The sequence below is a fragment of the Gadus chalcogrammus genome, chromosome 9, assembly GCF_026213295.1.
Source record: "Gadus chalcogrammus isolate NIFS_2021 chromosome 9, NIFS_Gcha_1.0, whole genome shotgun sequence".
NCBI lineage: Eukaryota > Metazoa > Chordata > Actinopteri > Gadiformes > Gadidae > Gadus > Gadus chalcogrammus.
Genome location: NC_079420.1, coordinates 6,700,101 through 6,724,644, shown reverse-complemented (window position 1 = coordinate 6,724,644; position 24,544 = coordinate 6,700,101). Strand labels below are relative to the sequence as shown.

General features: G+C 47.6%; 1 protein-coding gene across 1 annotated transcript in view; it reads right to left on the bottom strand.

Moving 5' to 3' along the window:
- Positions 1-1,772: 1,772 nt before the first annotated feature.
- Positions 1,773-24,544, bottom strand: part of LOC130389079 (protein kinase C-binding protein NELL2-like) — a 31,493-nt gene continuing 8,721 nt past the window's right edge. Inside the window, exons 3-12 of the mRNA XM_056598743.1 lie at positions 21,087-21,237; positions 17,696-17,869; positions 17,086-17,182; positions 13,717-13,789; positions 12,395-12,477; positions 11,684-11,812; positions 9,480-9,582; positions 5,595-5,686; positions 2,460-2,565; positions 1,773-1,945 (exon numbers count right to left, since the gene is read on the bottom strand). Coding sequence (XP_056454718.1) covers positions 1,773-1,945; positions 2,460-2,565; positions 5,595-5,686; positions 9,480-9,582; positions 11,684-11,812; positions 12,395-12,477; positions 13,717-13,789; positions 17,086-17,182; positions 17,696-17,869; positions 21,087-21,237 — 1,181 coding nt within the window. The remainder of the gene's footprint in view (positions 1,946-2,459; positions 2,566-5,594; positions 5,687-9,479; positions 9,583-11,683; positions 11,813-12,394; positions 12,478-13,716; positions 13,790-17,085; positions 17,183-17,695; positions 17,870-21,086; positions 21,238-24,544) is intronic.

Sequence of the window (24,544 nt, the reverse complement as noted above, 5' to 3'; positions counted from 1 at the left end):
TTAACCACAGGACATAACGGGAGATGCCAGGGGGGAACAAAAACAACAAACTAGGCCAACAACACTGGTACATCCCCGACACAAACAAACACACATGGTCGGACCCCTACCGCCCTCCCCTCCAGGCAACATGCAGCGAAGATCCGGGCAGAGTGTGTGTGTGTGTGGGGGGGGGGGGGGGGGGGGGGGGGGGGGGGGTTATCTACAGGTTCGGGTGTCAAAAGACTCCGCCCGAGATATCGCGAAAGTCTTTGATCTGCTTTTCTGGTGCCGCAGATGCAGATGAATTATTATTTGATATATCTAACGGATTTCACAGCTTGGGACGGCGTTGTCATGACAGAGAGAGAGAGAGAGAGAGTGTGGGGGGAGGAGGGTGGAGCCGCTAGATCCCGGTAACCAAACCCCCGTGCCATAACGAGGCTGGGAAACATCTCAGGACGACGAAGACAAGAAAGGTGAGCTAAAGGACTGTCAGAGCAGGGGGCGCGACCGACGGGTTGTTGATCTCGTCGACGCGACCGAAAAACATTCTCTCTCTCCGTCGAGCAGATGAAATGAGCCGGCTGACTGCACGAGCCATGGGGCACGGCTTCATTTATAAGCGAAACGAGATTGAAAAAATGCAAATCAAAAACACACAGTCTGCTCTGTTCACGCGAGGTAACGGCGGCGCGGGGCCCGACGGACAGGGTCTTCTGCTCCACTTGTCACCGAGGGGGCCCCTGGATGACGATGGCGCGCGCGGTGACACGACTCGACTATGGCTTTGCAATTACCGCCGCGTTCTCCGCACACTGTCAGAGGGACACCTCGTGCTCACGGAGATAAGGGCCTTCCGGACCCGTTCCCCTGCTCCGAATCAATTAAAACCCACATGGAGGGAGCACAATGTGGGTGGTCCGCACCGTGATTAACAGCAGCAAAGTGCTGTCAAAATACCCCTTTCGCCGAGTGGGTCTAAACTATTCAAATGCGTTTTGGAATATTCAAACTTCATTTCACTGGAAAAATGGAAGAGGCTGAGGAGCAAGCGGGGGGAAGCTGTTTCAGTGGATCCTGTGGCTAGGGCGTTTGAATTGCATGAGCAAGATGTCTGGTGCCTTAATAGCCAATGCCGATCAGTGATCAAACCATGGTAACCAGCTCTCCTGGCCTCACTCAAACATCTGTTACCGATATCATTTGTCAGAATAACTTCCTTGCAGCGAGTCCCTCGAAGAGTATTTAGCTGGAGAGCGTAGAATGTTATAATAAAGTACTTTATTATTTTGGAATAAATGCAAGTTGCGTCTTGACGGAATTGGTCGGACAAAATTACAGTACAGTACAACATGTCTTATCACAAATACGAAAGTGCTACTGCTATTTGTGCTACTTCCTGCTACTTCGAGGCTGGCAGACTCACTCAGAAGAAAAAGCTTTTCACAAATTGTATTGGTGATGGAAGTTTTCACAAAGCCATGAGAGACAGTTATGCTGGTTTGATCACCCAGGGCGGTATTGCTCTTTAATAAACACCTGCCCCTTAATGACCTGTATATGAATTCACATAATCCACAAACGTCCCTTTACTCGCTCGTTCCCGGTCCGATTTGAGAGGGTTTGTTTCCCATATCTGGAGACCGGGTCCTCCACACCTTGATAGAACTCAACCACACGCTTTCCTTGCACAGCAGACAGATTCTCTCCCTTGATTACCGCTTAACGTGTAGTGCCTGAAGGCGGCGTGAGGCATCAGCTGGCCAAGCGGGCTACTGCGGCCGAATAGGTCAAGACCCCCCGTTCGCTGGGACCCCCCCGGGCGGGACCTTACCTTCGCAGTAGGCGTTGTCCTCCCTCATGGGGCTGAAGCCGTCCTTGCACACACACCGGGTCCCGGCCTCCAGGTTCACACACTCAGAGTTCTCCACGCAGCCGTGGCCTTCGGCGCAGAAGTCATGACCTGGGCAGGAGAGCAGGGAGAGAGAGAGAGAGAGAGAGAGAGAGAGAGAGAGAGGAGACGGCAGTGAGACACTGAGGGGAGAGGGATGTGTGAGAGTGAGGCAGAGGTGGCGAATGGGGAGTGTGAGATCTTTGTACTCTGTGCGATGACACGAAAGGCCACAGCGCAACGGGAGGACCATGACAACTGTTGAACTGGATGAGCAAATCATTAAGTCCTTTAAGAAAGTACTAAGAAAATACTAAGATGAAAGAGATACATTGGGTAAAATGAGAAATAAATATTGTATTTATTTCAGTTTCTCTTGATAGTTGATAACTATCTCAACTTAACTTGCTTCACTCATCACTGTAAACAAGTGAATACATGTACGGACCAAGTCCCTGCATGGACCACACTAAAAACTATTGTTATTAACATTGTCATCGTGGTATGACGTTTACGGTACATTCCCGGTACGTTCCCGGTACATTCCCAGTACATTCCTGGTACGTTCTCGGTACATTCCCAGTACCTCTGCAGACGGTGCAGCATCGGTCGTTCAGCTTAATCTGATCCCCCTCGGAGCATCCTGGGTCTGGGCACAGGGCGGCCGGGAGCTCCCGCCGCATGGTCCTGTCCTGAAACAGCCAAGAAATCCCTCGAATGACATACGATCACACATTACATTCCAGTTATTAATTTTTCAGACTTTTGGATGAATGCCAAAGCAACTAAGCAGTGAGGCTGAGAATCATCAAAATTGTTCTAGCTACAAAAAGCTTAGTTAGCATAAGGCCACTTGACCTGTCTTTGAAAAATAACCAGCGTAACACCCAGATTCCCGCCAAATGAATTAGATTGAACATAATCGTACCTTAGCTTCTTGTTTATGAGTATTACTACGTGTGTTTTTGAACTAAGAAGATGAGCCTTGGCGACATAATGTCGCTGTAGAGAGCGACCATGCTCCACTGCACATTTGACAATTACCGGTAAACACTTTGACTTTGACGGATTGAGCGCCTCACTTTAATTAAGAAAGTAATTAAAAGCATGCCAAAGGTATCCAGGTCTGGAGGTGCACATGGATTACATTGTGTTCCATTGACTTTGTTTCGCTCCCTCCTTCCCTCCCATTAAAAGGATCACTGTCTTAATAGATCTTTTACTCTCTTTTATGTTTTCAATATATTCAAGTTCCTCCTGCACGGTATCCACTGCAGCTTGTATCCAGACTTGGTAGTTACATCACGGAGGACTAAACTGTTCTGTTCCGTTCTGCTCCGCTGTTAATCGAAAAAAAACGTATGAAGTTCATTAGTGATGCGTCCTCATTATAAAAGAAGAGGCGTGTAAAAGCTAATTAAAGAGTTCCCCTTTTATTCCCAGCATGTGAGCTTAGCAGATTCCTCAATGGATGCCCTCCCCGTCTCCCCGACAGCTGATGAATCCGTTTCATTAAGACCCGCAGCAGCCAGAGACTCTGAGCCCTGCAAAGCGCTGACTCGCACCTCTTTGAGAACAGCTAGGGGCGAAGACCCCGTCCACAATGTTGCCCCCCCCCCCCCCAAAGTCCTCCCTATCCTTTAAGTCAAGTAACAGTTTTTCCTCTCTTTGTCATCGCAAGGCATTCTGGGTAATATACTCTTAAGCGGGCCTCAGTCGTGTGGGCTTCACCAAAGAGTGAAAGGGGGACTCAGTGAGGAAGTGAGGCAAGCAAAAAAGTAAAAATGAACGCGCCACACTAGAAGAGCCAGTGAAAATGCCTTTGTACACTTTTGGATTGGATCAACATGACTCGCTTCAGGACGGACACAAGAGGCCCTGACTTTTCAGAATGACTAAACGGCCTGTTCAAAATGTCAAGCATAGAAATAACAGTACGGGTTAGCATTTCGCTAATCATAGAAGGAAAAACAACCATTTTAATGAGATCCCACGATTCCACCTTCAAAAGCGGCACGTCGGCCTCACATGCTGGAACCCGTGCTTTATCAAAAGGTTCCCCCCGACGAGAAACAGAAACGACCCCCCCCGGCTCAGAAGTTTCCGAGCCGAGCGACCAATCGAACAAGCCCGACCGTATTAAAGTTTCCGGTCCCCGCCAGCAGGCAGAGAGAAGATCAGAGATTTGACGAACAGCTGTGCGGGCGGGGCGGGGAGCAACTTGCGTGAGGTCTGTGGCGCCGCGGTGACTGACAGGCACTTCCTGTCCCGTTGCCTTTGATCTGCCGGGGATGTGCCAGTCAGTTAGCAGGGAGTGCAGAGCCCTGCCAGGTGTGAGGCGGGCGACAGCCAGACAGCTGTCCAAAACTGTCTCCTGCACCTCCCCTGGATCCATAAATAGGGGTCAGTCGCCACCCTGGCAGGGCGGGGACGGTGCGTGCCTGCCTGGTGGTTCTTTTTTTTTTCCGGCGGGGTTGACAGATGGGAGCTTGAGTAGAAATCGCACTTAACGTGCTCCGGTGGATTTTTGCTCTTCCTCTCAGAGTGGAACTCGTCCATCCAAAGACAATGCCGGAAATCATCCCAAATATCTGAAGGCAGGCAGAGCTATGACCGTTCCCCGAGGTCGACTTGAAGTAGATGAGCCCGTTTAAGCAAGCGGCGTAAGTAATGGCTCCGTCTCGGTGAGACTGACGGTGTGAGCGAGTCCCGCTCTCCTCAATTACGGGCGTTTGGCTCATAACTTCAGATAAAGAGCCGCACGCTGACAGCCCTGATCGATATATTTAGCTTAAGTGGAGGATGGTCGTGCACAGTGCGCGCGTTGCTCTCCGGTTAGCGTGGGCTACCGTGGGGCTATAATAAGATGTGTGCGAGATGCCACACACGGCCCAGTGAGTTAGGAGATTCAATACTTACGTATGAATTATTAATGTTTATTTTTGTTAAAGATGCCCTTGATCAATGTGCTTTGTTAAAGTGTCAATGCGCTTTGAGTGTGTATGTACGCTTGTTTGTGTGTTTGTGTGTCAGTGTGTGTCTGTGTGTGTGTGTGTGTGTGTGTGTGTGTGTGTGTGTGTGTGTGTGTGTGTGTGTGTGTGTGTGTGTGTGTGTGTGTGTGTGTGTACGTGTGTGTGTACGTGTGTGTGTGTGGGGGCTGTGTTTGCAAGTTTCCTTTTATGATTTCTGTCTACTTAGTTGTGCTGTTTCAGAAATGTTTGTGTGAGTAGCAGTGTGTGTTAGCGGTTGAATGTGGTGGTCTGTGGCGTGTTGCACAAAGTGCAGGTGTGTGTGTGTGTGGTTATATGTGTGCATGCGTGCTTTCGTATATTGTGTTGTGCATAGTGAATGTGATGTGTGTGTCTGACCGTGCTCTTGAATGTAGTAAACATTCTTTGAGAGCTGGTGTTCTGTGTGTGTGTGTGTGTGTGTGTGTGTGTGTGTGTGTGTGTGTGTGTGTGTGTGTGTGTGTGTGTGTGTGTGTGTGTGTGTGTGTGTGTGTGTGTGTGTGTGTGTGTGTGTGTGTGTGTGTGTGTGTGTGCGAGTCGATGTATGCGTGTGCCAACACATCCACTCTGTTTTGAGAGTTGATGTGTGTGTGCGTTTGCGTGCTTCTAGTGTCGGTTGTTTGAGAGTTAGAGTGTGTGTGTGATTGCGTGCGTGCGTGCCTGCGTGCGTGTGTCTGTGTGTGTGCGTGAGCATAGTCATTAAAGTGACTTACCTTGCATTCAAACAGCAGACATCTGCCAGAGGTGTCGCGCACTGCTCTCTGATCTCCCTCCACCAGCTCCCTGCTACTGAAGAGGCACACGGCTGGAGAACGCACACACACACACACACACACACACACACACATACACAAACACACAATTGGTTTTAAAATGCAGCTTTTGTTAGAGAAGCTGTTTTTGTATTCTCTCTGACAAGCTGTGGGTTTTCTCTCTGAGCCCACACACATCAATGCTATTTATGAACATATTCCACTCGCCTGTGTTTTTTCCTTATCCTTCCCTTAACCCATCACCATAGAAACATGTAACTTCTGAAGAATTCCACTTAAAACATAATTACCGGCCGCATAAATCACGCTCAATCAAGATGATAAATTACATTTACAAAGGTGAGCCAAAGCCATGTAAGAAGCAATAGTGCTGAAATAACTAATACTACAAACAGAGGCTCCAGGTATGGTGGCTAGGCCAGTGATAGTGAATACTATTTGATTTGAATTCAGACTGAACATCCCAAAGTGTCTCTGGGGGGGGTTGTAAGTGTTGGAACACTTATGTCCAAAGTGGACCTCGATGTTCAAAACTATTAAACATGGAGTTTGTTCACACTGTTGTACGACACGCGCTGCTCATGTGGGCATGGATGGATCAAGGCTCTCCTTTTCTCTCTCAGTCTGTACTTCTCCACCTCTCTCTCTCTCTATATATATTTTTTTTCTCTCTCTGTGTGGCTATAAGGAATAAGGAGGATTGACTGACAACTTCGGTCATTCCTCTGCAGTAAAGTGGCCCATCATGAAAGCGGGCTTGAGTTCTGAAGAACCATTTTAACACTACGCACACACCAAATGCACTTGGAACTTATTTTCCCCCCTCCCCCTCCTCCCCCCCCTCCCCCTCCTCCTCCTCCTCCTCCTCCTCCTCCTTCTTGCTCCTCTGGTGGTGAGGACCAGGCTTCAAGCTGCCAGATAAGGCTTTAATTTGGAGAGGGGAGCAGAGGAGCCGCTGTGTGTGTCTCCCTCTCTCTCTCGCTCTCTCTCTCTCTCTCTCTCTCTCTCTCTCTCTCTCTCTCTCTCTCTTTCTCTCTCTCTCTTGCTCTCTCTATATCTCTCCACCGCTCTCTATCTCCCGCTCGCTCTCCCCAATGCCACAGCATGCGTAATTAGCTGTGCGCGTGTCTACCTCGTTAAGATAAGTGAACGCAGGGGTGTCGCGTTGAAGGCGGATTACCGGGCGTTTTCTTAATTCTCTGTGTAACACAACAACAGATTAGGAGGCCACGCCGGCTCCGCTGTCTCTTGTCGCGGCGGTGCAACACTCATAGGTGCTATTTACCATTTAGTCAATTAGCAGGCGTTGTTATTCAACACGCTTTACAGAGGCAATTTCCTTTGGGTTGTCGTTAATGGGCAGAGAAAGATTAGGCACCTTGCTTGTGCTCAGGATGCCTACCTGCAGGTAGACCGCAGACATTAAGGGGTTCGAGCCCGGAACCCTTTCACCGCATAACACCGTGATGAATCTATTTCCCCCCCCCCCCCCCCCCCCTGTATTCACACTATCAGACGTGATTTACTGCTTTACTTCTGTGAATGAATATAAATGAATAGTAGCTACTCAGTCAGATGCTGAGGCAGAGGATGCGTGTGTGGTAGAGTGTGTTGAAACAGTGTAGTGGTTAATTAGTCTAAGGTCTAAGAAACATGAATATGTGTTGCTATAAGTGTCGACAGAGACCAAGGTTTGTTACGTTTGATTAAATTCATACACTGCTACAGAATAGATGTCCAACCTTGTACATTTGTTTTTAAACAAACAAAATGGGGGAGAAAATGAACTAACATGGACATTTCAAAATCTAGCTTTTAATCAAAGCCACATACAGTAAGTTCAGGTAAGAGTAAAAACAGAGAAGGGGTATGTTTTTGGGCATCTGCTCAAGGATGCCCACTGGTTAGACTGTCGAAACGGGGGATTCAAACCCAGGGCCTTTAGGGTGGAAATCAAGCCGCTACAATATCTTGCCTTTTTGAACTAAGACCTCTGTTGGTTATGTCATCTGGATTTTTGGTCATGTCATGTGACAAAAAAAAGCCTGAAAAACGTTTTATTTCATTTTTTAAAATTCCCACCTGAGAAAATACTTCAAGGAATTACAAACACCATTTTTTTTAATATGTTGAAGAAAGATCCACCTAGTGCTGGAGATAACGTTGTAATATGTTAATCCACTTAGCACTCAAGTTTTGTGCCGTTGCCTGTGACTGTGATAAGAGGCTCGGAGATGTCTGTGTATGTCTGAGTATTGTTATGAGTGCATCCCATAACCCTAGCATGGATTACGCATCCCCAATGTCATTAGTATGTTAGTCTCATTCGCTCCATCTACACACCTCTCCTGTGTCTCTGAACTACACTGACGGTATAACCTTCATCGTATTTTATCCCCATAAATAGCCATTGGAATATATCACCACATCAGCCATCTCTCCTTTGCTTCCTTTTTTTTGCGGTCCCTGACAGGGTGATTGGTAGCCATCTGTGTCTCTGAGCAGGCTAGTGAATAATTGATTGGCCCATGTATATGTAAAGAGGATGGGTAGCTCTCAGGAGGCATGTTAGGGTGGTAGCTTAGCAACGCAGCAGAGAGAGAGAGAGTGAGAGAGAGAAAGAGAGGGAGAAAGAGAGGGAGAGAGAAAGAGAGGGGGAGAGAGAGAGAGAGAGAGAGAGAGACGGTGAGAGAGACGGCGAGAGAGAGAGAGAGAGAGAGAGTGAGAGAAAGAGAGAGAGAAAGAAAGAGAGGGAGAAAGAAAGAGAGAGAGAGAGAGACCGAGAGAGAGAGAGTGAGAGAGAGAGAGAGGGAGAGAGAGTGAGAAAGAGAGGGAGAGAGAGGGAGAGAGAGAGAGCAAGAGAGAGAGAGAGACGGAGAGAGAGAGAGAGAGAGAGAGAGAGAGAGAGAGAGAGAGAGAGAGAGAGAGAGAGAGAGAGAGAGAGAGAGAGAGAGAGAGAGAGAGACGGCGAGAGAGAGAGGAGAGAGAGAGTGAGAAAGAGAGGGAGAGAGAGGGAGAGAGAGAGAGCAAGAGAGAGAGAGAGAGAGAGAGAGAGAGAGAGAGAGAGAGAGAGAGAGAGAGAGCGAGCGAGCCCCGGCCAGTTGTCAGGGGGCGTTCCAGGGGTGCTGCTGTGTGCTGAGAATTTTCAGTTCCTGTTTCCAGACATCCATGAGGGGTTATGTAAGAATGCTGAATGCAACCCTAAATAATTTAAATTGAAAGCATTACAGCCATGAATATCCCATGTGAAAACTCACCATGGGGTATAAGCTACAAAAACACAGTGATAAATGCATAAATTCAGCATTATCGTTTTTTGCAAACATTGTAGTTCCTCCTTTTCTGAATACACACCGATATTCATAATCATATTTGTTCATGATCGTAGATTATCGCGTGACAGCAGTATGTGCTTCGCAGCGGTACCACTGACGCATGCATAAACACCGAAGGGCTGATTATGGCTGGACGTCGACGCAACACCAGGGGGATAACGGACCCATGACGTCCTTGCGGACCCTCCTTGCGTCCACCGCAAGGGCTTGACGCGCGCCTTCCAAAAATTGTAACCTTGCCTTGAGACGACGCAGCAGCAAGGGCTGTGATTGGTCCGCTGACATAAACCCGTCGCAGAACCACGACAGGTTCACGCCTGCGTCGAAGCGTCTCCGTGGTCCTTGCGTTGCGGCGACATGGAACCATAATCAGCCCTTGAGTCGGGGGATGTGTGACACCTGTATATGTTGTTGTGTGACTGGTGGGAGTGTCAGCATAGCAGTGGGTTTAGGGTGGGGGGTTGGGGGGTGGGGGGTTGGGGGGACTTACGCTGGCACTCCCTACAGCAGGCGTCCCTCACGTAGGCGGGGGCCATCCCCGCGGGACACTCGGGGGCGGGGCAGGAGATAGCCTCACAATGCACCGTTCCATTCTGGGGGGAGGAGACAGAGAATCACCAGGAGAGAAACGTCAACACTCAAGATGGCCGACGAGAGTGACCGCGTGTGCTGTATGTTTGATCCTGCTAGGTCTGGGTGCTTTAATGGGAGCAAACACACAACACAGCATTGATATGATATTATGATATGGTGAGCTAAAGACGTGATAAGAGCTGGATGAAATAAAAGGAAAAAAATGTAATGAAAAGATGATAATGACTGATTCTAAATTGATCCATTGTGGATCAATATACTGTGGATATCATTTTTTGCATTCGTAAGGGATGTGAGCAGTATCTTTGGTCGTTAAGTAAAATAAGCAAAGGAAATGAAGGAAAAGCGCAAATTCTACGATTCAGATATTATTAGATTGGCCGTATCTACCCACCTTTATCTTCAGTTAAATCTAACCATCGGAATAATTAAATGGAGATCTTGTCCCTAACTATGTAACATGCGCCTCTCGTCCCATCTATTTCATTAATGTGTCTTCCATGGTGTGTGAAGAAATGTCCCCGATATCAACACCTATGTTACTGATCTCGAAAATTGATAACATCTTAATGCATGACCTTTAAATTGGAAAGGTCGTGGCTAATTGCCAAGCATAAGCTGAAGAACATACCCCCGTCTAATGGCTTAATTGGAGCCTGGAATCGTCAACCAGCACGGCCTGTACCCAGCCAGCCAAGACGCTCTCCCCTGCATGATTGCGCAGATCGAATCCCTAATGATAATTATCATCTGTCAGGAGCAATTAGGTGCAATGTACTGAGAGTTATGTGATTTCCCGCCGTTGAAGGGGCGGGCAGTGGGGCGCGATGGCACCCGATTGGCTGGGTCTTGGAGCAAAGCCGTAGCAGGGCGTAACACATTTGTATTCAGAGCCAGAGGACTCGTGTTCCAGCGACCGGGGCCTGGTGAGGTGTGTTTTATCGGCTGGTGGGAAACTCGATCTGCTCATGTTTCTTAATAGGGCTTTTTATTTTGCTCTTTTTTTTTTTTTCTAAACACTGCTTATGCCTGGCACATACTAGATGACTTTTGAAATTAGAAAAACATGAGAGAGCACACACCTGAGATTAAGATGAATCATAAAAATGTGATGTGCGTGGGGAGGGTAACAATATAGCCAAAATAGCAGCAGCACACATGAACCGATTCTCTTCGGATTTGGGGGAGCAAATAAAACTTTAAATTAATATTCACCACAGGAAAATGAGGCAAAAAAAACTATTAGGAACGTCAAAAAATCAGGGCTTTGCTGACCAGAGTCGGGAGGGGGCAATCACACCCAGAATCGGTCTTACTATCCCGCAGTGTGTGACATACGTTAGCTGGAAGAAGTGAGTCAGCAGCTAGGGGGAACCAGCCCAGTAGGGGTTAACCTGAGAGATTCCTGTTGCTCTCCCGGTGATGTGTTTAATATATTATCATCGCTCGGGTAACCGGGGGCAACCCCGCTCTATTCTAAGGGGATAATGACAACGTATGTCAGCCACAATGAGTCTGTCTCACCCTGTCCTCCCCCCACCTCCTCCTTCTCCTCCTCCCCTGACACCCCCACCCATCTAGCAACACCTCCCCTCCCCTCCCCTCCCCTCCCCTCCACCCCACACCTAATGAACAGCCTGGTTAAACAAAAGGCAAGCCCCACGCTGGGATGATGAGGCGCGCGTACATGAGCATGCACACACACACACGCACACACACACCCATGCACGCACGCAAAGACACACACACACACACACACACACACCCCCACACTAATCGTAGAAAAGTAAGACTGCAAATATGTTAGACATTAGACTCTCTATGAACCTCCATTCACATATTTGCAGACACACTTACCCACACACACACACACACACACACACACACACACACACACACACACACACACACACACACACACACACACACACACACACACACACACACACACACACACACACAAAGAAAACCTCCACCACCAATAATCACAAGTAGAGGCCAACATTCATTAACGTCACACAGACACACTCGGACATGCACACGCACTCACTCACTCACACACACACACAGCACAGTACCCAATCCTAGAGTGAGCCCCACCGTGCACGTGCAGTTCCTGCAGCCATCTGTCCATCCCTCATCCTCCCGGTAGACCACTCCCTTGACGCTGCAGGTCCTCTCACAATAGCATCCGTCCAGGCCGTTCATTTTCTCCTCCGCCCTGGACAGCTGCTCATAACACCATCAGCAGCAGCAGCAGCAGCAGCAGCAGCACCACCACCACACACCACCACACCCACCGCAGAAATAATAAAAAAAATGAATGAAAAGACCAGAACAGGAACAGGAAGTCAGCCTCACTCCTGAGCACGGGTTGTAGATCATCATCATCATCATCATCATCATTATCGTCATCCTCATCATCATATTCATCATAATCATAATCATCTGTATCCTCATGTGATCCTAGAGAATGCCGTAAGTCAGAAGTCAGGGACACATGGCTCGAGCCAAATGGATATGCATTAAGATCATTATTGAAGTCATTATTTGGTCCCTAACGCTTTGTGAGCTGGATCAGGTAGAAGACACACATTCAGCTTATCAAGGACTAGTAAGGTAGGTTTCTAAAGGTTTCAACAGGCCAGATAAGATCCTACGTTAAGGTCACAGTTCTGAAAGAAAAGACGAGGTTGGAAACTAAACACGGCAGATTATCCGGGCTTTTGTACCACTATCAAAGCTAGTGAGATGCTTTAGAGGTTCAATGTTTCCCAGGATGCACCACCGCATCGTGCTGCTTGACCTTACCTTGCCGGAGGTTTTGGCCAGGATATCCTGGAGCTCCATAATCTTCTGCACAAGCCCGTGGAAATCATTGCAAGTCGGGCAGGCTGGGAAACGCAAGACGATGATTTATGAGCAGAACTTTTCACATCACAGACCGCACAAACTAGAACCAAGACTTTACGTTCATCGGATACATTTTAAATACTACGTGTAGGTGGTAAAACGGGTATTCATTAAAAAGATAAAGCTAATTGGGCAAAGCTTTTCTTCTAGTTATATTAGTGGCTGAGAGCACAATGACATAATTATCCGAATTAATCAATGTTTGGTCTTATCCTGCAAGCCACATGGCCGCTCATTAGACAACACGCTATCTATGCACTAATTTGATGTCTCAGCTATTATTTAGTTAATTGCTTGTGTTTGTTTCGACTTATGTTCAGTTTTGCATAAGCGAAACTGAACACTTTCATAGATACATTTTATTAAAACCTATTCTTCGCCAGTCCGAAAAAACATAAGAAAAACAAGATAATACATTTGGTTTCGCAAAGGAATACTACGTTCACGGCAACTTGATTAAAAAACGCATCTTGGACCCAGATAGGGAACCTTTCTACGCAGGCTTTGATGTGCGGGCTTATCTAGCCCTCTGAAAGCCTGTGCGTTTGAAGGTGTGTGCGTGCGTACGTGCATACGTGTGCGCATGCGTGCGTGAGTGGTAGGGTGGGTGCGTGCGTCCATTGAATGCGTGAGCACACTGGTGCGGCTATCCGTGAGGGTGACTCAGTATCGATCCTCCTTGCCCTTTTACTGTTGACAGCTGAATTCATAACAGCCGCTGCGAGCCGGCACAGTGTACACAGTGAGGGCAGGCAGAGCGACAGTCTCCCGGCCAGACTATAGGGGCTGGGGACGACAGCACAACATCCCAGCGACGGTATCTCTGCTTGTGTTGTTCTGAAGGAGTCTGAGTGTTCAGTGGCCGCTGTGCCTCAGATTTGAAGTAGTAGTAAATGCAGTATTTGTAATGTAAATGAATTATGTATTTTGGAATAAATTTGTTGGAGAATCTTTTGAGAACACTGAATATTATACACAGTGTTGTATAATTTAACATTGATGCATTTCCGATGTGTATGTAATGTTGATCGTGACATGATGACAAAAATATGCATTAGCAATGGATGATAAAAAAATAAAAACGTCTGTACATTACTCAAAATGTTTTCAGACGAGTGGGTTAGACGTATGTATTAACTGATACTGTGAGATATGGTAGTGCTGTAATTACATAAGGAGTTACATGCAGGAGGGAGATAGAGTGTATATAGGGTACTTACTTCTGTTGAGGTCTGGACACTGGGAGATATAGCCCTGTGGCATCACTAGCACCTCCACATCCTGCATCACTCCCTACACACACACACACACACACACACACACACACACACACATGAGCACGCACACGCAAGCACACACAAAGGCGCACACGTACAAACACACACAGACATAGGCAGGCACACACACACATACCCATACACACCCGAACAAAGATTCACATTCAGATACACACACACACACACACACACACACACACACACACACACACACACACACACACACACACACACACACACACACACACACACACATACAAACAGAGGCAAACAAAGACACAGCCAAGGTTATATTTGAGTACTATACTGTCGTTAAATATAAAAGGGTTGGATAGAGTAGATGTTAGATGTAGATGGGCATCTGAGGAAGGAGAATGGGAAGTATGCTGAATTGATAAAGATATTACTATCTTCTGTGTGCGTTTGGTGTGTGCGTGTGCGTGCGTGTGCGTGTGTGTGTGCTCGTGTGTGTGTGCTCGTGTGTACGTGCGGCCAGTAATAATGTTAAGTCAGCCGGAGACTCCCCAAACAGAATATGTTTCAATATGTTATTGAATGTCATACTGTGCATATTGAGACGTTCATTTCGGAGACAGCCTGCTTCCTGGTGGTCCCCCCCCCCCCCCACAAACCATCTCATAATTGGATTCCAATTGGATGCACAGTGAACCAATACGATCAGTGTACTGTACACAAAACATTTGGCCCTGCCCATCCGGTCTCAAACATTAGACACAGAATCAATTTAATACAAAAGCTCCATTTCATAGCCTTCGTGATAACCAAGAAGATACCCTATACACGCAGTTATATACAAAAATAATGCATACACGATACACACACACACACAAACAAACAGATGCACACCAACAAATGCACACACACACACACACACACACACACACACACACACACGCACACACACACACACACACTCCCAGTCACCATGGTAACCTGGCCCATTTATTTCCCTCAATGCAGTTCTTCTGGTACTGTAACTTAGGCAAATGTGTTTTTCTTTCAAAGATACTTCAAATTACGGTGTAAAAATTATGTGTAAAAACTTGAGCAAAGTATTTTCTGTCCAATAAAAACCAATAACAAATGTCTTCCTATCTCTGTGGGTAAAGACATCAAACCCATAGAAACCCCCGACTTCCTCAGAGATACACATTCAATATAAACTGAAATACAGAACGTTCAAACTTTAGAAGAGTATTTTACAAAAAAAACCAACAGTCAGGAATCCTCCAGCATAGAAGAAGACGAAAAAATAATAATATAAATATCAAAAAAATGATTTATCTTCAATATTATTCTTTTATTGAATCTGCAAAAAGGAAGCTTGCGGTTCTACCAACATTACCAATGCCTGAATATAAAAAATGGAGGAAGGAAACAGAATGTTGGGAGCAGTTAAAAATAATCTCATGAAGCAGGACTATTACGGCAACTGCAACTTCGAAATCGCCTTCTTGTTAAAAAAACACAGTACGATATAAATAGAGTCACACGGCCATAATTAATATAAGAGAGTTGCAGAGTCTATGACCTCAACTTTATCTGTCTATCTATCTTTGTTGGAAGGCTGTCGAGGATATTTTAAGTGACAAGCCTAGCTGAGAAATCATAAAAGAAGTCTTCGCAATCAGTGGTAAGATTGTCATTCTCACATCTTCACCTGCACCCTGAAAGTCCAAACAAAGACATGTGGTGTGTGTGTGTGTGTGTGTGTGTGTGTGTGTGTGTGTGTGTGTGTGTGTGTGTGTGTGTGTGTGTGTGTGTGTGTGTGTGTGTGTGTGTGTGTGTGCAAGTATGTGTTATAGAGACAGAGACAGAGACTGAGAGAGAGAGAGAGAGAGAGAGAGAGAGAGAGAGAGAGAGAGAGAGAGAGAGAGAGAGAGAGAGAGAGAGAGCGCAAGAGAGACAGAGAGAAAGAGAGCAAGAGAGAGAGAGAGTGGGAGAGAGAGAGAGAGAGTGAGAGAAAGAGTGCAAGAGCGGGAGAGAGAGAGAGAGAGAGAGAGAGAGAGAGAGAGAGAGAGAGAACACTGCAGATCGTTTGTGCTAATGAAGAAGTATTTTCCAAGGAAGAAAAGCCTGTCTTTCCTGGGAACTAATCAGAGCTTTCCTGAAAGGCTGCAGAGCTCTACGTGACAAGATTAGTCACTGACCTCATAGTCTGCCAATTAGCACAGACAGAAATCCAAACCAGTGGGGGGATAGAAAAACCATGCATGGACATACACAAACACACACACTCAACAACACTTGAAGACAAATGCACTCACACACACTCAGCAGACGTGAAACCCACACGGGGCACACATCTACACACACACACACACACACTTGACCTGCGGTAGATGTCACCATGAAACACAATGCTTGCCACCAACACAGTTGATTACAAGCGTTGTGGCCAACTCCCCATCTCCCAGTAGGAGTCGACTGGGGAGTGGAGGAGGAGGTAGAGGAGGAGAGGAGAGTGCAGTATATGTCTTCCCGTCAGATAAACAATAGGCTATGGACAATGTTTAATGAGCAAGCCCTGAGGCCTTTTTTTTTAATGATTTCTCCAAAGTCTGCACGTTGAGGTTTTCTGTGGATAATTACATTGTTCTTAGCAGTGGAGTAATGGAAGGGGGAAAACAATGACTTAACACACAAAGAAACGACCAAAAGTAACTAAGACAATGGCCATTCCTAGGGCTGGGAAATGCTACCCTGAAATTACAATGGCAGGTCTTGGGGAAATGTGACTAAACAAAGACACAACAGTCATAAATAAAACATGTTATAAGCACTTTGAGGGCCACACAAGCTTGTGCGCTTGCAGGGTTTGAGGGGGGGGGTGAAACAAACCTCCTCTCCCGCACAGACACACACACACACACACACAGACAGACACACACACACAATATATTCATGGACAGACTTTAGTTCTATTTAATTATACAAAAGGCTATAAGGCAATTAAATCACAGATTTTATTAACTAAATTAAATCTATGAAGTTTGTAACACAAATAAAATGTATTTTTTTGTTTATTCTTGCTGTTTGATCGTTGAACAGTATGTGTATATGTGTGTGTTTGTGCGTGCATGTGTGCGAGCATGTGTGTTTTGCAGTTAGTAATCGACAAAGAGTATTTGTGTACGTGTGTTTGTAAGCTTGTGTGTGTGTTTGTAAGCTTGTGTGTGTGTGTGTGTGTGTGTGTGTGTGTGTGTGTGTGTGTGTGTGTGTGTGTGTGTGTGTGTGTGTGTGTGTGTGTGTGTGTGTGTCTTTCTATGTTTGCGTGTGAAGAAGTCTCACCTTGAAGAAGCCGTGAGCAGCGTTCCTCTGTCCCAACCAGAAGGAGGCATCTTCAGGGATGTCCATGTAGGGAATCTCCACCACCCGCTCATAGATCCTTCCCCACAAACACAGATCACATCATCGGTTACAGAGGTCCAGAGGTCCAGAGGTCCTTATAGACAGAATTTTTTTAATTTCAGAATCATCGTAAATCCTTCATCATTCATCATACACATTCGTTGCATTCCACAATTATTTTTGTTCACCTTTTCTTTTAAACAGCAATACATAGTTTAGCTCAAGTTGTGTAATCTTACTGCTCAAAGAAGCCTGTTTCAAAGCAACTCACTTGACCACACCCATGCATCGCCAAACAATGCTGGGTAAGACGACTCGACATTGGCTAAAAAACACTAAGGATGCATCTTCTTCGAAAAAGCGATAACAACTCTGAAAACGACGAGGTCTGATCACAACGCTGATTCCCCGGTGCCCAGGCAATACATCACCGAGAAGTTACGAATCACTTTTAATTACGCCTCATTATAACAACATGATGCATGTGCAGCCACGCCTTTGAAAAGGCCTAATCAACCTTGAGGGATGAGCCCCCCCCCCCCCCCCCTACCTGTTGCAGTCCACGTGCAGGATGACGTGCGAGGCGCTGACCGACACGGACACCTTGTGCCACTGGTTGTCGGCCAGGCTGTAGGGGAACACCTCCGTGTGCGGCTGCTGGCCCTTGGTGCGGTAGTGGAGGCGGATCTCGCTGCGCTGCCCGCTGCTCTCCAGCTCCAGGAACCTGGGGGAGGGGGGGAGGAGGGAGGGACAGAGAGAGAGAGAGGGGGGGAGGGAGAGAGAGAGGGGGGGAGGGAAAGAGAGAGAGAGGGGGGGGGAGGGAGAGAGAGAGAGAGTGGGGGGGGAGGGAGAGAGAGAGAGAGAGTGGGGGGGAGGGAGAGAGAGGGGGGGGGGGAGGGAGAGAGAGAGAGAGACAGGGAGAGAGAGAGGGGGGGGAGGGAGAGAGAGAGGGGGGAGGGAGAGAGAGAGTGGGGGGGAGGGAGAGAGAGAGGGGAGGGAGGGAGAGAGGGGGGGGGGAGAGAGAGAGAGAGAGAGAGAGGGGGGGAGAGAGAGAGGGGGGGAGGAGGGAGGTAGAGAGAGAGAAGGAGGGAGAGATTGAGAGAAATGGAGAGAGAGAGAGAGAGAGAGAGGGAGGGACAGAGAAGGGAGGGTGGGAGGGAGGGAAAGAGAGAGAGAGAGAGAGAGTGGGGGGGAGGGAGAGAGAGAGAGGGGGGAGGGAGAGAGAGAGAGAGAGAGGGGGGGAGAGAGAGGGGGGGAGGAGGGAGGGAGAGAGAGAGAAGGAGGGAGAAATTGAGAGAAATGGAGAGAGAGAGAGAGAGAGAGAGAGAGAGAGAGAGAGAGAGAGAGAGAGAGAGAGAGAGAGAGAGAGAGAGAGAGAGAGGGAGGGACAGAGAGAGAGAGAGAGAGAGAGAAGGGAGGGCGGGAGGGAGAGAGAAAGAGAGAGAGGGAGGGAGGGAGAGAGTGGGAGAGAGAGAGACAAGGAGAGATAGCGAGATATGGAGAGAGAGAGAGAGAGAGAGAGAGAGAGAGAGAGAGAGAGAGAGAGAGAGAGAGAGAGAGAGAGAGAGAGAGAGAGAGAGGGGGAGAGAGAGGGAGAGAGATGTGTTAACAGCAAGCTACATGTGCTTTACTAGGTCAGAAAAATGATCCCAGGAGGGAAGCTGGGAACGGTCACAGGACAAGGCCCGCAGTCCAACAGTCCCAGGACAGGGGGGGGTTCAGGGCAGGCCCAAGGGTCCTGAGATGGGGTCAACAGTCCCAGGACAGGAGGGGGGGCCTCAGGGTCCTGAGATGGGGCCAACAGTCCCAGGACAAGGGGTCTTAGGACTCTTCACAGGACAGGGGTCCCAGTATGGGGTCTTAAGAGAGCCTAAGGAGAGCTAATCATTGTTGACACCTGTGCTAAAATGTTCCGTTGGTTATTCGTTGATTATTCAGTTGATCGACTTTCATTCATTTTTTTAATCTTTATTATATTGCCTCAGAGTGCAGTAAAATAAATCATCAGAAAAAAATTAAATTAATTCAACGGCTGTTTTCTGAAAAGAATTGCTGCAGAAACGCAAATTCAAGACATCACTTCGGGGCTTCGCTATCTTGAGATAGATTATTCATGGCATCGCTACAACAAATGATTAATACTCGTATTTGTGGGAAATAATCATTAGTCGCAGGCCTTGTTAAAAACCAGTCCAGAATGATTTGACTGGAGTGCCAGCAGCGGAGCGATTGCTCAGGTGGTCCATTAGCCAGACAACAGCGATGCTTCAGCCAATGCTGTTCTCCACCCATCATTCAAAGAATAATCCCATCAAGAGACGGCAAGCCAAGTGGCAGATGGTGTCGACCTATTATGTGCAACATCATCAAGTCAAAACAACAGTAGTGCATTTGGGAACTGGGGACTTTTTTTGGGGGGGGGGGGGGGGGGATGGGATTAGCTTAGTTTAACACATGAGATTGCATTGGTATTCCGGGAGAGTCCTGGTCTTCACCGGACGGTGATTCAGCCCGCCGGGAGTGACGCTAATGGAGGAAGCTGCCAATATGGTCATCAGCGCCCGCCGCTGCTTTTAAGGATGGGCCCATCCGGAGCGGGAACGGTTTCTCTTTGGGCATTATTCACAACGGCATCACGGGGGGACACTTAAGAGGAACGGTGGGATGGATGGATGCACCAGCCCTCATCTAATAGATGGAGCGTCCCCGGTATGAATTAAATGCCTTCATTCTGGAAGTGCGGGGGTTTTGATGTTGCTGATGATGGTGTTGGTGGAGAAGCTGATGATGATGGTGGTGTTGGTGGTGACGGGGGATGGGAGGGAAGGAGTCATTAACAGCTCTGTGACGTCTCCTCTCTCCGCTGACTCTTATGTCGAAAGAGCTCAATCGAGACATTATGACAAATTATATTCATATTGCTGTTCTGATCTCCCGGGGTGGCAAATCAACGCCAAGCATAAGCACGGTAAACTGCTGCTGCTTATCCCCAGAAATTGGTCTGTGAATATGTGGGGGGGAAATGATTGGTCCACAGGCTCCGCTGTCCCCACGATGCCGCTGGCTTCGGTGTGCATAGGCCTCCGTCAACCAGGCAGCTTGACAGGTATGTTTCCGCGTTTCTAACAGTCATTTATATAGAAAAAGGGCTGTAACAGTGTCCTCCTAGGTGGTTGCCACCCTCCATCTCGGTGGCTTTTACCGGTGCTCCCCCACCATAAGGACGCAGGGCGGGGACGGTAATACCGGTTTATGGCGGAGGTTGAGATGATAACGATACAGAGCAGGTGGTGTCACATGCTGCCATGCAGGAGATCTCTCCCTGATTGTGTTTCCGGGGATGGCTGGTTTAACCTGTGCGCATTGATTTCTCAATGCAGGGTGTCAACAGGTGTGCAGCCTCACCCAGACTCACATCGGTCTGACGCAGGCTGTGTCAACCAGCCATTCATCCAAGCAACACTCCATAACCCGCATTGTACCGATTCATGTGATCACATGGCACTGCGATGTCTAGGGTGTAAGTGCTGAATCATGTCACAATCATAGCGTCTGCGATTTTCAAAACCCTCCATTTCAATTTATTTTCCCTGGGTTTAGTGGCAGACTGGTATTTTCGAATTAATCCAGAGGCTTCGAAAATCTTGCCAGTGGTCAGACACTGAGAGTCAATCCAATAGACCATGCGTGCTCAATCCAAAGCATGTATGACCTGTCGGATTACCCCTGTCCGAACGAAGCCAGCATCTGCTTGTACTCCGTTCGCGGGACGAAAACACCACAAACATACAAACACAACACAATCGACCAGGGTCACCCTAATCTCAACACAGAGGGAGCGCACAAAACAGAAAAATTGCGTGAAATGGTGGTGTTCGGATGAGGGGTAGTAGGGACAGCATCGGAACAGACAGTTTTGGGTGGATTCGGTGCGTTCCTACCTCTGCTCCGAGTGGTGAATGGAGAGGATGACCCCGGAGTTGAGGAGCTCCTGTTTGAGCGTCACCAGCACGGTGAACTCGCTCTTCCCTCTCAGCTTGTGGACGATGCGCTCTGAGACGCCCACGGACGCCCGCACCTCCCGGGAGGATCCTAGGGGGACAGGCACGAGGAAGAGGAGGAGGAGGAGGAGGAGGAGGAGGAGGAGGAGGAGGAGGAGGAGGAGGAGGAGGAAGAGGAGGGAGGTTGGTGGTTGCCAATGCGCAATATCCGCTGTGTTTCCCAATTGGGCTTGGCCACACATTGCTCTCTATTATTAGGCATAAACAAACACACACACACGCGCAAACACACAAAGATAGAGACACACACAGTAAAATAGGCACACACACACAGGCACACAATGAAACACAGACACAGAAATTAAGACAGACACATACAGGCATATATATACCCAAACAGACACACACACACACAAACACACACAGACAAGGGGACACAAAGACACAGACACACAAAGACAAATATCCACACACAAGGCCACACAATGGAACACACAGACACAGACATGAAGCACACACACACACACACACACACACACACACACACACACACACACACACACACACACACACACACACACGAACACACACACACACACACACACGACTGAGAAACAACGGCAAAAACAACAAAAATAAAAAAAAAGCAGTAAAATAGTGATGGTCCGGTATAGTTGATGGTTGAGAAATTAACTATACCCCTAACCCTTGCCTAACACACCCAGGGTTGGTGGTTGGATTTCTCACTGGTGCTTTGATAAAGACAATATATACACTCACAGTATTAGTAGGTGCTTTGGCGTAGCTTATTAGCAGAGTTGCAGTATATCAAGCATTATATTAACACGAGCTGAGCGTGGCTATATGGGCAAAGGCTTTTTAATATCTTGGAACAATGGCCAAGCTTCAAGTTGTGTGACATAAACAATAGATGATGAATAATTAAAACAGAATTATAGGGATATATAAATATGACCCAGTCGCAAAATACATAGTTTGAGCGATAGCAGCTTTCTAAGCGCAGTCCTCCGAGCGGATTGAAAGTCAAATAAAGATGCATAATGCATAACGGCATTAATAGATTGTGTTTCAAACAAGCTTGAATTCAAAACGCAGGTCTTATATATATATATATACTATATATCTATCTTGGCACAATGGGTCGAGTAATTCCCATTGGTTAAATCCCACACCTTGCATGGAACAGTGTGCTTGGTTAAAACATTTACGTATAATTGGTCATTTCATACCCCATAAACCACAGATTTGTGCTTTTATAGTTTGAACATCAGCCGGAAATTGGAAATAACTGGCTAAAAATTAGAAATAACTAGGCTAGGGATGAGGAATGACTGCTTTAGGAACAGTGTGCGTCCTCAGGCTGGGGAAACCATGCGGTGACACACCAGCTGAGCTATGAGAAGTGATTGAATTCCGGGCTCTGAAATCCGTATGTATATTAGATCAGTCAATGGATCATTACTGGGCCAATTAAATGACAGTTGGAGGGATTGTCCAGCCCAGCCAAGGCAATTACTTAATGAAATTGTGAGACTCAATATTAATCAAAACCAGAAAGACAGAGAGTGTGTGTGTGTGTGCATTCACCTTTGTGTGTGTGTGTGTGTGTGTGTGTGTGTGTGTGTGTGTGTGTGTGTGTGTGTGTGTGTGTGTGTGTGTGTGTGTGTGTGTGTGTGTGTGTGTGTGTGTGTATTCACTTCTGACCAAGCTACACAAACTCATTAGAGTAATTGTAAATGTAAGTAAATGTAGTCATGTGGTTAATGTAAACGTCAAGCCGTCCGGCTTCAAATGATTCACTCCAATCATCGGCTCCCCACGCAATATATATTGTTGTCACCAGAACATAAATATCACCCACAGCTAACCACTAGGCAAAATAGGTAAGTCTGCAGAATCCCTCCAAAAAACTTGCCAATTTGTGGCTTTGTTCAAGGCCCGGTTTCATTTTGAGAGGTAAAACGAAGAACCTAGCTGAGCATAAACCTTGGATAAACCTTGAAAAAAATGAAAATAACACTGCACTCTTTTAATCGGACGAGGTGGGCATCTTCTCCTCTGCATCTCTGCCTCCCTCCCTTCCCCCCCCCCCCCCTCTCTCACCCCTTCTCCCGGTCACCCATGCTACTTTAATGGACACATCAATAAATCATGACGTTTCTCAGAAGCAATCACATCAAAGAGTTCACTTCCAGCTAGGGGGGGGGGGGGGGGGGGGGGGGGGGGGGGGCGCTCCCGGAGTCTTGGCACACTTAACTGCTTGAGGAAGCTGGCATTGTAGCACTCCCTCTGTGTATTAACATTACCTCCAGCTGGTGCGCGGCGCCAATTAACACAATGCGGGCTGAAAGAGTTAACAAGGCCGTGATGAACACAGACACACTCAGGCGGGCAGCGGCTTGCTTAATGGCCCAGATGGAGGAGGTGGTGGAGGTGGGTGGGAAATGGCTGTTTTCTTTTTCTGTTTGTTCATGATCTTTGGGGGACTGATCTGCGACGTTACGATGCAAGGGTCGTAAAGGAAACATGTTTGTGTGAGGCAATTTCGGTGTAGTCTGAATGTGAAGCGTGTTCCACGGGGTGCGTTGTAAAGTAGTGTACCGCACTGGCATACCGCACAGGGTATGCCAGTGCGGTATCGTTGTGGTGTCATTGGAGGAGAGGACACAGATGGGGCCCAATGACAGCCATAACAGTACTCCGTCCAGGAATGACCTGCTGGCAAAACCGCAGAATAATCAACTCCATACAATTTCCAGGACACGATCACTAATTCATGTCTTGGGGTGTGTTTGGAACTATTTGAAGAAGCCAAGGGAATATGGCCACACTAAACGATGACGGAGATTCTTCTTATGTGCGCACCGAAGCCAGGCCTAGCGAGTCTAGCCACGCAGACATCCATCACTGCTGGAAAAAGTGGCCAGGCTTGGTCTGTGACCGGTCATAGCATCCGTCGCGTCTCTATCACACGAGACACAGTAAGGCAAGGAGCCGGGTTTTTTGGGAGTGGGGTTGTATGGGCGTGGTCTGTCATCTCTAGGAGGAGCCGGGGGAGGGGGGAAGGCAGGGGGTGGGGGGCGTATCTCAGTCCTACGAGTCCTACGATCGACCCACTCAAAGGTCCTCCAGTGAGGTGGAGGGCTTTGAGGTGGTGGGTGTCAGATACTCAACACCCTGTTGTAGGAGCAGCCGTGAATGGTTCTCTGAACCATTCCTCTCAGCCAATCACTTCATTTGGTCCAAGTGAAATGATAGAATGGCATACCTGTCTGTCTACCTTACACGACGACCTGCGTGCAGTGCAGCCTGCCTGTGCACTCAACCCGCATGACCGGAGTCTCCCAGAAGGCTAGGCAGACCTTTCGCTAACACAG